At 44.2% G+C, this 14,778-nt stretch overlaps 1 protein-coding gene across 1 annotated transcript in view; it reads left to right on the top strand.

Annotated features, from left to right (window-relative positions):
• The window catches only part of LOC138293911 (collagen alpha-2(XI) chain-like), a 195,139-nt gene that overhangs the window by 12,894 nt on the left and 167,467 nt on the right, over positions 1-14,778 (top strand). Inside the window, exon 3 of the mRNA XM_069233197.1 lies at positions 4,734-4,787. Coding sequence (XP_069089298.1) covers positions 4,734-4,787 — 54 coding nt within the window. The remainder of the gene's footprint in view (positions 1-4,733; positions 4,788-14,778) is intronic.

Below are 14,778 nucleotides of genomic sequence, written 5' to 3'. Positions count from 1 at the left end.
ACAGGGTAGAGACCTTCACCAGTAGTCTGTTTTCTTCCACAAATTTGGCTTTCTGGTCAGTCAACACCAGCTGCTTTTTAGGCCACCATTCTCGTGCTCTGTAGAATTCTGTAGCTCAAGTTCTCCCTGGTGTCCCAGATAACCTTCATGCCATGCTGACCCAAGCCATTCAAGATGGCTGTGACATTGCAAAATTTACTATCTGTTGTGGCATGGATACCAAAAGTTCCTTTGGGTGAACAATTGGCACTAGCATCATTATCTGTCACCACGCCTGATTGAGATCTACTGGTTTCTATGCATTGTAAAGCTGTGGCTTATGGACATGCCCCCTTTAACAGGACTTGCCTTTTGGGGGGCAAAGCGGACTACACCTTGGAGTCTTGCAAAGAAAGCAGGGCCACAGCACACCCATTAGGCTTGTCTTTCATGCCACGACAGCCCCACCAGCCTTTTCAACCCTTTCATGGCTCTGAGATGGGCATCCCATACAGACAACCACTTCAGCCTCAGCAGGGTTCCCATAGTTTTTGTGGGCGAGGCCATGGTATCCACTAATCCTGTGCTGTGGTACATCCTGCCAGTCAGCCTACCTTCCACCCCACAGCCCCCGCTAAACCCTTTTAGTGTGCCCATAGTGGAGCACAGCCACGCAGTTGTAGGCAGGCACTAACTGATTTTCCTGACTGGCAGGTCATAACACTGACCTGGGTCCTGCTGATTGTACAGATGGGGTAGCTTCCGGGCTGCTCTGCCACACCCTCCACCATCCACATAATGACTGATGGAGGACCATTGTCCATTGAACAACAGGAAGTACAAGCCCCTTTGACCAAAGGGGCTACTGAGATGGTGCCTGCATTGGAAATTGTTCATGGTTGTTACTCCCACTACTTCCTGCTATCAAAGAAGGACAGAGGCCTTCATCCCATTCCAGATCTCTGCCTTTTCAATGCCTTCCTTCAGAAGAATAAAATGAAGATGCTCACGCTATCCCACGTTCTGTCGGACCTTGATTCTGGAGTCTGGATAGTAGCGTTTGACCTACAGGGTGCTTATTTGCACATCCCTGTTCTGCAGTCCCAGAGGCACTGTCTGTGGTTTATGGTAGAAAAGGACCATTTTCAGTTTTCTTTGCTCACCTTTGGTCTCACGGAAGTGATAGTGGTGTTTGCGATGCATCTTTAGAGGGATGGGATCCCAGCCTTCCCCTACCTCAACAACTGGCTGTGAAAGGCAGGCTTGCCCCGGCCAGTTATCACCCACCTTCACATTATGTCAAACTTAATGACACCCTTGGGATTCACTATCAGTGTGCTCAAGTCACACCTGACTCCTCCTCAGATGCTCCCTTTCATCTGAGACATTTTGGATATGGTCAGGTCTTGTGTCTTTCCACCAGAAAGGAGAGTCCAGAACATTCAGCCTAAACACCCGAACTTTCAGCCTTTGTCCTGGAATTCAGTGATGTTGACTCTAAGGCCACTTGGACAGAAGGCTTCCTGCATCCTGCAGTTCAAGCATGGTACGTGGCACATGAAGGCTCTGCAGTGGGATCTTAAGTGTCAGTGGGTCCAGCCTCAAGGGAATCTCTCTGGCTGGATCATCAAAGAATCTTCCAAGTCGTGGTCCACCTGGTGGGATCTTTGAACACCAGGGCGGATGACTGAACTGTCCACACCTAGTTGATCACAAGTGGCAGTTACACCTGGAGGTGGTTCATGGTCTTTTCAAAGCATGGGAGAACCTTGGCACAATCTCTTCCCCACTGCTGAGATCCCGCAGTGTCAGCAGTTTTATGTGTTGGAGTTTCCAAAGCTTCTCTCTCTCTGAGAATGCATTCCAACTGCTGTGAGACTCGGGACTCCTGTATTCTCGCAGAACTTCCCCCTGATAACTTTACTACCCCTGAGTTCTGAAGAAGATCAGGAACAATGGGGCCCAAGTCATCCTAGTGCAGGCTTCTCCAATGAGTAGTTTGTGAGCTACTCTTAGCTCTCTAGCTACCTGCAAGTAGCTCACCTGAGTGCAGCCAACCCTACTACATTAGAAGGTTTTGCTTTCCTGCATTATTATTCATAGACAAAAATCTAAAAGTATATATTCAAGATGAAAATGTGTGTATTATTAGAACTCCTAAGCTGATGGTCAAAGAAAAATGGAGGTATTACCAAAATGTATATTTAAAGCGATAAATAAGTTTGCTGCTTGGGACACTCATTACTAATATTATTTCCTTAGTGCCAGGTCGTTGCAGCTATGACTGTATGCATTACCAATGTAAAAGCATTCCTGGTTGACAAATTCTTTTTAATGTTACAGCTGGCCACTCTGCCAGATGCCCTGAGGTGATTACTGGTGCTAATTTTGCATAGAATGGCCACTAATGTAGACTGGAGATTGAATGGTGACAGCTGAACGATAACTAGACCCCCTCCAGGCCAAGTTATCTGATGTTTTGTTGTTTGTTCTCTCCCTTGCGTGGAAAGGGTTTGTTTTGGGCTCAGTCAAACTGCACCTTTCAGCTCTTTCTACCTTTTTATGGTTCCTGGATGAGCCCTCTTTATTTAAATCATCTGTTCTGATGCATTTTGTGAAATAACCACAACATTTGTTTCTTCCTTCTCCATTTGCTGTGCTACAATAGTATCTTAACCTAATTCCTCACATATTTGATGTGTACGCCTTTTGAACAGCTTCACACTTCTGAACCTCAAGACAGTGTTCTTTGTTACCATAAAATCGGCATGGCTGGGCATGACTGGTGAGTGAGATCTAAACTCTTTGTGTCCACCTTTTTTCCAGCAAACTAGTTCTCCAGGCTTGGGCATCCATTCTCCTCAAAGTAGTGACACCATTCCACATCACTCAAGCCATCACCTTGTCGGTGTTCTATGCTCCACCTCACTCCTCTAAAGAGGAGGAGAGACTCCATTGGCTAGACGCCAAAAAGAGCACTGAGCTTTTATATCAATCATACCAGAGAACACTGGGTGGACAACCAGTTCTTTGTGGGGTTGGCAGGAGAGAAGAAGGGAAAAGCCATGCAGAAAAGGCCATCTCTTGTTGAATTGTGCTCTGCATAAAGATCTGCTGTGCACTGGCCTAGAAGCAGCCCCCAATAGTGTTACAGGCTCATTCCACCAGAGCCAATGCTGCTTCTGCTTTGGCTTCTGGAGCTCCTGTAATTGGCATGTGCCAGGCAGCTACGTGGATGTCCCTCCACACATTCATGGAGCTCTACTGTCTGGACAGCCAAGCTCGGTCACTGTAAAGACTGTACCTAACTGCAGATTCCACACCCACCACCCCTTCCTCCCTGTTCTGTAAATTGGACTCTGCCACTAAAAAGTTCCCAAGTCTGGGTAATCTACACAATGGTTGATGCCATTTTGCTGTTGGGGCTCTGCATCTGGGGGCACAGACAGCCTACAAAGCAACTGATGTCAGCATGCGGGAGTGGCGCCTATGTTGTCTCCGCACGTCATTTCCAAAGGGGAGCAGAATCAGTGTGGAGCGGCACAGTTCCACCTACTGGCACACAGAGGTACTGCTCAAAAGTTTTTGGATCTAGTCTGATTCCTGGGGAAGTATTAAAAAAATGCTGTTAGTCTCAGTCAGAAAGAGTATTGCTGAAAGTAAGTAACTTGATAGACGGGTACTTTGCCAAAGCTGTGTGGAAGGTCTTTCTTAGTTAATTGGCACTACTCACTCACACGTCCTAGGGAGGTATTGGGTAGGGACTCATTCACAAGGGCAAGAATCTGCAAGCAGATGTATTCACCCAGAGGAACAGTTACTTGCTTGATAATGATGTTTCTAATGGATGCATGATCTTCCTGCCAATTCCTCACTGCCACCTGCCCTCTCCTAATGATCTAGTGCAGTGAATAATAAAATCCCAAGATTTGCAAATGTGGTATGTTCTGTATTTGTTGCATATGCTGCATTCTTGGTTCCTCTCTGAACGCCTTGTTGGGATGTGGAAGAAATGTTAGGAATTGACATCAGTATGTTTATTGGCTCCTAATGTACTTTAGAGATACATGTTCAGAGGCAGATTCACATTTGAGCAGTGTGGTGCCACCAGATGGCATTTGAGAGTCAGTGCTGGAGCAACATTTTCTGCATCAATCTGAAGCCCAGAAGGAGTATTCATGAGGTGAGGCTTTTGTGGGAAGAGTGTGTTATCCATCAGGCAAGCGTTATCGAAGGTAAGTAACTTTTTCATCAGTGCAAGTGTCCTGTAGTAAAGATAATGCTATTGAGGCATCTTGGCTTGAATGTGGAAATTTGTGTATAATGGTGCCAAACAACCTGCAGCCTGAAGATGCCGGTGTCATTGTACATCAATGTGTCCAGTGTAAAGCATCTGATGCAGTGCAGCACAGTTTTGTTAGTGCCTTTGCTTTCAGAAGTCACACACACACAAGATTTATGCAAACTCGTATGGATATTAAGCACTGTGGAGGACCAAGATGGCCTCAGAATATCATTGCATGATTATACTAAGGGGATGAAGGGATGAGGGTGTGGAGCAATCGTACTACTAAAATTGAACAGCCAACAGCATATCACTGATTTGCAGCCCAATAGGGCTAATTCTGCATGTTGTACATCAATTTGAGTGAGTATCCCTTGATTTGAATGAGTGCCATTACATATGGTAATAATAACTTCTATACTAAGTACCTAGAGATAATTCATGTACCCCAATTTTCTCTCTTGTCCAGGGACTCGCTGGTGCTAAAGGCAGGGAGGGCATCTCAGGAGAGCCAGGAATACCAGTGAGTGATTACTACGCTATTATCTGCTCTCCATCTATCCATTTTGTCATCCATTTACTTTTCAACACAACAGTCTATAATATCTAGTCATTCTATTTCATCTAACTCTTCATCTTCCCAGTCCTTCATCCACTAGTCCATCTTTCTACTCAAAAACTTTATCTCCTCCCTTTTGCACTCTTCTCCTTTTTGCAGGCTTGCTATTGACAGTTCCAATTGTCTGACATGGACAGCATTGTTTACAATACTACAGAGACTTCACCTTGCTCATGATTAAATTACTTTCTTTTCAATCTCAGTTCCTTAATTTTTATTGGTGGCTTTTCTCACTGTTGTGCCCCTCCCATAAAGCATTACTTGTTTCCATTGCTTTTGACTGGTTAGGCTGTAGCCTACTGCTGTAGACGTCAGGGAACTACTTTTTATTTATTTGTTTTATAAATGTAATTACTTGTTTATCACTCCATGGGAGTGTAAGGCTTGTTTCAGGGCTTATGCATCCCCCACCGACTCTCCCACACTCTCCTGGAAAAGCTCCTCGGTGGCACACAAGGTTCCACAGGGCAGCCTTGATGATGCCCTGGTTAATGCCCGATTGCACTATCTAGCATTGCTTCTCTCCATTGTGGTAGCTACCAGTCATGTCTTGCTGTGCTCACAAGGGGGGGTGAGGCAGGTGCGGCACACAGGGTTAGGAGGGTGAGGGTGGTTAAAATGGAATAAAAAAATTAAAAATAAACTTACCTGATCCACCGCCGCGCTGCTCCTTTTATTCCGTCACTGCAGGCACAGGCTTCCAGCCTGCCCTGCGGCCAATCCTAACACTGCTCAGAGCAGCATCAGGATTGGCTGGGAGCGCCTGTGCCTGCTCTCTCCAGCCCAGCAGTACAGTGCTGGGCTGGAGAGAGCCCTCTGCATATGTGTGTGTGGCCAGCCCAAGACAGTCGGCCAAACGTACATGTTCACTGAGGGGAGTGCACAGTGCACTCCACCCTTCCTCGTCATCCCCAATGCCCGCCTCTTTAACAAATGAAACAATAAAAAACAGTTATTATTATCATTTTGTTTGTTAAAGGAGGTGCAGAGGCTGCTTCTGGTGGGGGGTGATGCTCCTCCACTCTAAAGGAGGAGCCGCCGCTGGTAGTTACTATTGGCTACACCAGTACCAGAGGCTTTTAAACTCTGCCAGCATTGGCAAAGCCAATAGCAGTGAACTGCCATAGAAAAAGTACACAAAACAAAAAACTTTCTGTGTTTCTGTGCTATCTAGAGGGACATTGCATGATACAACATACATTATGTCATCACGTCACCAGCGTAACACACGTTGCCACATGCAACATGGTGGCCATTGTGAAATGATAGCAAGCAATGTTTTCATTGGTTTCTGTACTTTTAACTTGGCTGGTCGGTATTGGCAAGACTGAAGGTGTCACTCTGTCATCATTGGCAAAGAAAGACAGCTTGGCTTGCCAATGCTTGTTTATGTACTTATGGATTTTCTTATAATATCTTTTTATGTATGCAAAGTAAGCTACGCAATTAACTAATATCTGAATGAAAATGATTAGATATAAACCACAAGTCATGTTGGCAACAGTTTTACAAGAACACCTTGAAAATGTAGGGAACGAAATAAAAAGTAAATAGTGTTTAGGTCGCACTTAGTAAAGAAGGCAAGTGGTGTAATAATATAAAGTGTATTTACGATTTTAAGGGCACTGGGGGGCTTGTATACAAAATTTCTGTCCTAGGCTCATGGAATAAGGGGCAAAAATGTGTGCTCCATACAATGCGGACTTCTGTTTAACAAATTCACGAAACATTTTTTGTTGAAAAGAATGTACAGTTGGTTCTCAAGAAGGATGCTGTGTTTGTTTTGGGGAGTGCCAATTAAAGGAAAGCAGAGTGCAATGGCATAAAACTGCGGAGCAATGCCATGCTATTGTCTAGAGACATCATTGCACACAGTAGAATATTCATAGTTCATGTGGGGAAAATTTGAGGGACATGGGGATAATGTAAGAGCTCGGTTGGCAACTTTTGACATGGGCTCATTCATGAATTGGGTGGGAGACAGGTGCACAATGCCCATTGGGCTGAAAGGGCTTCAGCCCCAAACTCTGCCCCCGCACATTGTTATTTTCCGTACCCCGGGCTGCTGGCCTGCAGCTGTGTGTGTGTCTGTCCCAGGGAAAGCCTGGGCGAAGTAGGGCTGCAGAAGAGAGCTTCTGAATGAACATTTTCTTCTCTCTGACCGAAACCTTCAGCTTATTTCGCTTCTACAGTCTGCTCAAAGGAGTCCATGGGGGGTCACAGATGAATAACAATATATAGGACACAAAAAATGCACACTGTGGGTTACGATTGTGCAATGCAATGTGCTTTACTGATTACCACTGCTTCAATAGAGAGACAATGCTTGCCCATTAACATTAGTAAAAGAGGCTAGTCTGCATTTCAAAGGCAATCTCTGCCATCTTCCTGTGCTTTGAAACTAGGCAGAAATAGCAAATTGCGTTGAGTTGCAATTGCATTTATATAGTGCTTACACACCATGCAATGGGTAATAAGCGCTAAATAAATGATACAAAGGGAAGAAACAAGGTTTTTTTTTAAATGCAGTAACCAGACTTTGCTGCCAAGGTTGTATGATGGAACTACACATGCTGGAACCATACATACCTAAACAATGTGGTCAGAACAACATCCGCATTGTTTCCACGCATGCCTTTACCACCCATGCCTTTACAACAAATTTTCGTTGTAAAAGCATGCCCATTAAAAGCATGTGTGGAAACGGCATGAAAAATGGCATGCGTGGTTCTATCATACCACCTCCCACCTGCCCTGAGGCCCCAAACTAACCCCACCCCTACAATCTAAACTATTCGACCCCCATACGTGCACAAACAAAAACGACTATCCCAACACCCCACCCTCACCACTATAAAACAAAGTACTCCTCCCGCCTGCCCTAAACCTAAAAAAAAAATTATCCTGACCCCCTACCCCATAAAAGTAAACTACCCCAACACCCCCACCCGCTCTGAGCCCTTAAAAAGAAAAAGTTATTCCGACTCCCAGCCCCCACCTGCCCCAAACCCTATAAAGAAAACTACCCCACCCCTAAAAACTAAACTACCACGACATCCCCCACCCACCCGGATCCCAAAAACCTTACCCCTTAATAAGTAAACTACCCTGAGCCCCCTCACCAACCCTAAAAAAAATAAACTAATAATCTATCCCGACCCCCCTGCTCCAACCCCTAAGAATAAATTACCCCGAACCACCCCACCCACCCTGAACCGTAAAAAAAAAATACCCTGACCCCCACCCATAAAAACTAAAGTTAAAGTACCCCGACACCCTCAACCACCCTAAGCCCTAAATCCGCCCCACTGCTAAAATCTACCTACCAACCCTGTCCCAACCCCACTTACCTCACCGCTTCCTCTCAAGATCCTTCCTCCTCTTCTCTCCTCCCTCCTCCCTCCCTTCCTTAAACCTTAACCCACCCCATTAAAAATAAACTACCCCACCCACACCCTAAATCAAAAAAATCCAAAACTCTCCTACTCCTGCCCCTAAAAAAAAAAAAACAAGCCCCTCACCCTAACTCCTTAAAAAAAAAAACAATCTCCCTATGCCATAGAAAAAATTAGCCCGCCCCAATCCCCCACCCACCCCAACCCCTTAATCCACCCACCACCCCTGCCCCCGGGCCACTTACCTTACCGCGTCACTCCCACCCTTAGCCTAACCCCCCCCCTTAATTCCTTAAAAAAAATAAAAATAACTCTGCCCCTCAAAAAAAAAATTGCCCGAACCCCAATCCCTTTATCCACCCAGACCCCTGCCCCAGCCCCACTCACCTCACTGTGTCGATCCTGCCCATAGCTCAACCCCCATATTAATTCCTTAAAACAAAAAAAAGACCCCGCCCCTTAAAGACCAAATAGCCTATCCCCAGCCCCCCACCTCACCCCAATCCGCCCCCACCCCTGCCCCAGCCCCACTTATCTCACTGAGCCCTCTCCTAAACAAAGCATGGCTGGTTCTGTGCCTTAACACACATATGCGTAGTTCAGCACAAGCGTGGTTAAGGCACAGAAACAGCCATGTATTGTTTAGGCATGCGTGGTTACACTTGCATTGGAAACATCCGCGTTGTTTACAATGCGTGGTTGAGGACATTTCCCTTCTGCCAATAACATTTTTCAATGGGGGAGGAAGGGGAGCAAAGGCATCAGGGTACTTTACATGAGCATCAGATTACTTAACACAAAATCAGATTAAAAAAAAAAGAAGAAAAATGTAGGCATGATTTTCACTGTCTGCATTGCAGACAGTGAAAATCGCGATGGGTGCAACTGCACCCGTCGCACCCCTGCAACACCGCCGGCTCCATTCGGAGCCGGCTTCTATGTTGCAGGGCCTTTCCCGCTGGCCGGCCGGCGCTCCTTTGGCGGGTGCCCGCAGGAACGCCAGAATGGGAGCGGGCAAATGGCAGTGACCGCATGGCGGGCGGCTACCTAAGTGATTTGTCCAGGATCACTGGATGTCAGCTGACACTGGGATTCAAACCTTGTTCTCCATGTCCAAAGTGGGAAACTCAGGCTGATAAGCCACATCTCATTGGTTAGTATATGTGTCAGTGGCTGCTTGTGATCTTTGAAAATGGTGAGGCTTAATACCGCCCAGGAGTCACTCCATTTTGTTCTAAATTTGGTTCACACATATTCACACTGTTTCACATATATGCCCAGATTAACAAACATTTTGTGCTGGGTTTGAGTCACAAAGGTAACAGAAATCTGTGCAAAGTGTGCTTTTTCATTTTTGTACTGGAAAGTTGTCTGAAAGTAACACAAACCGGTGCAAAGTGCTGCTTTGTGTTACTCTGTGTCAAGAGGGTGTCCCAATGGGTGGCTCCCATGCAACCACCCATGATGTTTGATGCAAAACCCTATCTTCTAACAATATAAGACAGGGTTTTGTGTCCAAAAAGTAAATGCCACTTAAAAACAGGCATTAAAAAGGAGAAATGTTTTCATTTCTCCTAACTTTTCCCACTTTGCATGTGTACTACACTGTACAGCACACACCCAAAGTAAGAGAAGTTTTAAATTCAGAAAAAGCATAGTATTTTGTGCTGGAAGTGCACCCTTCCAGTACAAAACCTAGATTCACACAGACATCTTTGCAGTATGGTGCAAAGGTGTTTGGTTAGCAGTTGGCAGTCTAATTCTGCGCCAGCGCTACAGAGAACAGGATAGTACCATATCTTTGTAGATGTGGCGCTTTCCAGCTCTCTCATGCAATGCAACAACTTTGGGTGCTGTGCTGTTTTGTGTGAAATCTTTTATAATCTGGACCTTAGTCTGTTTCCCCTCACTCACTCTAACTAACATTCTCCCTTGCTCCTTCTCACTCATACTTATTCTCACTCAAGTTACCCATACACAAACATACTCAGACTCACTGGTTCTCATTCTCACTTACTTAGAAACTTACACTCACCAAAGCTGGGCGCTAGTGTAGCTGCTGCACCATTGATAGGTATAGCCACAACACACTTCCACTTCTAGCAACCTCCAATCAATCACTCATTCACTCCTTATAACACACTCATTCTTCTTCACTCACTCAAACTCACTTTCACTTGTTCGGACACACTGTTGAAATCAGATTCTCACATTTACTCTGATTGAAGTGAGTTCTTACACAGAGGGAAGTAGGTTCTTGTGTATACAGAGACAGTGGAGCTCTGCCACAAACAAACCTCATCATCTTGTAGAGTTGAACTCTTTTGCATATAGAGCTGAGTTCAAACCCAGATGCAGCCAAGTCCTTGTATACATAGTGCCGAACCAGAGCAGAAACCGTGAATCCAGAGGTAACTTCTTTCATAGAGCAGGAGATGAATTCCTGCATACATAATGCTGCAGCCCTGGGACACAGGGCCGAGCTCTTTCAAGTATGCAGCTGAGCTTCACTGCAGGCAGTGCTGAGTCCCTGTGCAGACATAGACCAAGAGAGCCAGTTCACAAGTGGGGTTGAGCTCTTTCAGCATTCATTCCTATAATATTAAACCTGAGGTTCTGTGGGGACTGAGAAACCAGGACCAGCAAGTATTCTGTGGGGGTCTCAAACACCTCTCACTCGGGTTAGTCCTGCACATGGCCTGTTTCTTATAGGGAGTGAGGAGGAGAAGGTCAAAGGGAGGATGGTCATGAGAAAGAAGGGATTGAGAGAAGCGACTGAAGACAGTAGTAAAAGAAAATTAATCATGTGTGAGAATATGGACAAAAAATTGAGAAAGAGAGAAAAAATAAAGGAGAGTGTGACTGAGATGGAAAAGAACAGAGACTACATGTGAAACGGGAAACTCCAGAGAGACGTTTGAAGAACAGCACAATAATGCTAAGGTAAACGTTATCTTATGTTATGATATGTTATGTTAAGGGTATTTATGAAGTGCACAGCTCATACTGGAGAGCATCCTGGTGCTGAGGAAGCAGGGGCTATGTCGGCTGCCAATGGACCTTCTCCAGGTGAAAAGCCAAGTTTTCAGTTTCATGCTGAGCTCAAGTACTGAGAAGGCAGTTTTACTGTGATGGGGCAGGTCATTCCAGGCTTTGGGCATAAGGTAAGAGAAGTCTGATTCTGGTTCTGAGTATGCAAGTGATGTGTGTGAGCGGAGGGGTCTGGTGAAAGTATTGAAGTTGATGTGAGGATTGAGGTAGGTGGGGTAGAGGTTGTACAGGACTTTGTATGTATGTGTGAGCAGGTTTAAGAGTGTGGGTTAGTGAGTGAGAGCCAGTGGAAGTCTTTGAGGTGCAGAGTGATTTGAATGTGGGGAAAAGGCTGGATGTGTGTCTGGCCACTGGGTTTTCTATGGCCTGAAGTTCTGACATAGTGCCTTGCTGTAATCCAGCTTGATGGTGATGAGGGCCTGGATGACCATTCTGCATGTGCTGACTGGGAACCATTTGAAGATTTCATTGAAACTTTACAACACATTTCTTCCTTTCTTGCTCCCTTCATCAGAGGTTATCGTTTTATTGTGTAACTGGGCAGTGCTGGTGTTGGCTGTGGATGGTGCTGATAGCAATCTCCAAAGATACATTTTGGTCACCAGAACATATTTTTCTTTTAAAGCAAATTATGCAGTGGGTTGGAGTGAAGGTGTTGCACATATGACAGATCCATTTGGCAGCAATTTGTATAATTAGAAACTGTGATCTAGTCCATTTCGAAATTGTGTTTCACATGGAACATCAAATGTAAATCCTTTATATACTGAAGGAGTTTGACGTTTTATATATTCACTTCCCTGGATTGTTGAAGCAGGCAAACCCCAAAGTTAGTGGATGGAGAAGGAAAGCATAAAGCTTGTGAGGGCAGCTCAACTTCAGGGGTGCAATAGGAGGCATTTCCTGCAGTATACTCTGTTAGTGTATGTGTGCTAATCATTAATGTCTGGCTTGATGTCACCACAATTTGGAAGGCCTCCCGTCATGGTGCCCCCAAACATGGTCTCAGTGGACAAATGTTCTGCATACCCCTTTATAATCCTAGATGTACCTTCCATCTGCCTTCAGGTACCTGTTCAATTGAAGGAACATGAGTTCCGTACTGGATGAGGGCGCAGGCGTTGTGCACCAGCGGGAGCTTCTGGAGCCCATTAAGAGGAGTGCAGTAGGGGTAGGGTCATGCAACACTTTCCCACATGCATGGGTGTATTCACAGGTATCTTTCAATCTCAATTTAATCCTGCAGAAGTGCCTTATGCTGCAGGTACTCATTATATACAAAAATACATTTAATTTTTTAATGCTTTCAGCTCCTTCTGTAATGTGGCTGGCAGCACTATTTCCCATGATGATTTATTGTTGCAGCGTGCACATATTTAAATCTGTGTATCGTTGTCCACCTTCTTTCATTTGGAGAGGAAAAAACAAGCTTGACTTAGGCGTAAGTGTGTATTTTTACAAGAAAATTAACCTAAAGGAAATGAAATAGGAACCTGCTGTATAAGAGTAATACACTATTGCCTCACTCCTCCTCCTCCTCCAGCAGTTCAAAGCCATTTTAAGCCTATTGACAAGTCATTACAAGTCATATTTAGTAAAAATGCACGCATTTCCGATTTTGGTGCTTGTATTGCACAAAGAGCAGTAGTATAAACCCATGTAGCAAAGGAGCCATTAAATATGAGAAATATTTCACAGTTACTTGTGAAATACAGATTTTGTCGTCATAATGGTAGTCTCCAAACCACTGTGCAGGGGTTTTACATTGTCCAGGCTACTAAGAATAGGCAGCTTGGTGTACCAAAGTTACTGAAATTATGCACCAAAAAATGAAAATTATGTGGCACATTGTCTGGTGGTATTATTTTCATCTGTTTGAGCTAGAAACAAAAAATGTGTTGAAATCTGTATATTTTAGAAATGATGTAGAAAATTCATTAAATGCCTAATTATGCTATAAAATCTGCAGCCGTTTATTTACATAAATCCACTGATCTCCTCATTGCCTATTTTTTTTATTTAAAACTCTATTTATCATAGGGAAACAAAAACACAACTTAAAAATTCTAGTCAATCCCCATTGTTAGCTGCACTTTGAGTAATACAGTTTGCAATATAAAAAAAATATATAATGGGTACTTTGTTATTGCCATCTCGGGCTTCTGGTGACATTTACAAACCACAGCGCCAAAGATATCACCAGAACCCCGCAATTATATTTTGAACTTGATTACACAGTTACCTGTTATTCATTCGTCTGTAATTAACTTTAAACTATTTTGCAGATGCAAATAGATAAAACTCGCTCGTTTAGGTGAGACCCATGTATAACACATAAATACGTAAATAATTTACATTCAGCCGAATCACTAGACAGCATCAGGAATAAGGCTTAGTGGCTATGTTAAAACATCAAAGAACATGAGAGTCCACGAGTGGTGTAATTAAATGCTTTAAGCTTTTTTGACAGTTTTAATACATCAACTAAGGAAGGAGGTGTGGTCGAGTTGCTAAACTGTCGATCTGAGGACCTTGGTTTGAATTCAGCTTCACATTGGCTAAAAACTGTGTAGTTGTGGGAAATCACTTAATCACAAATTTAAAATTTAAATGTGAGAGATACTACTGTAAGTGTGTGTAACAAAAAGATTTAAGCTGCTATTGATGAATACAAGCTTGCATCATTTTCTATTACCTTCCATAATGTGCAGCATGGTGTTGCTCTCAGGCTAGGTCCATGCTATATAAATAACAATGCCTGCATGCTTTTACATTGTGAACAGGTAGCGAGTATATTATTCTCTGTTGGTACCCCTTCCTATTGAGCTATTGGTGAGCCCTCCTCATTTTGTGACAGCCAGATAGAAGCTCCCCACAAATTTCTTAATCCCGGTTTATTCTTCCGACCTCAAGTCTTCTTCTCAATGTCTGTGAGAACACTTTCTTGAACACATTGGGAGATTCATTCCACACACATCATCTTGTTACTTGGAATCATTACATCATTATGCAGAGCATGTTACTTTTAATCAGGTAAGACACTTTTCAGTAAGCCTTCAGTGCTTTCTTTCTGTGCGTCAGACCATGAGCATACCTAACATTGGTAAGCAGGTGCAGTTACACTGGAGCCGAGAGCCCTGAGGGGCCCTTTGAATCCTGATCAGTGCTGTATTTACCACCACTCCAGCATTCAAAGTGGCACTTTTCCCAGCTTGCACGAGTACCCATGGCATCCTTACTATGCTACTTATTCAAACATGCACAATACTCGTTTGGTACCAACCATCTTACGGACATCCAATGCTGGCAGGTCTGGTGTACACTCTCTCAGCTCCAGCAGCACTGAATGGCTCAGGAGAATGCATTGACGAAGATAAAAAAAATCTGGCTTTAATGTGCTAAATCATGAAAGAACAAGCCTGCACATATGCCTTTTCCATGCATTGGCA

Source organism: Pleurodeles waltl, chromosome 4_2 (genome assembly GCF_031143425.1).
Source record: "Pleurodeles waltl isolate 20211129_DDA chromosome 4_2, aPleWal1.hap1.20221129, whole genome shotgun sequence".
In the NCBI taxonomy this organism is placed as follows: domain Eukaryota; kingdom Metazoa; phylum Chordata; class Amphibia; order Caudata; family Salamandridae; genus Pleurodeles; species Pleurodeles waltl.
Note: the sequence above shows the minus strand (reverse complement) of the source record. Positions and strands in the feature narration are given on the sequence as shown.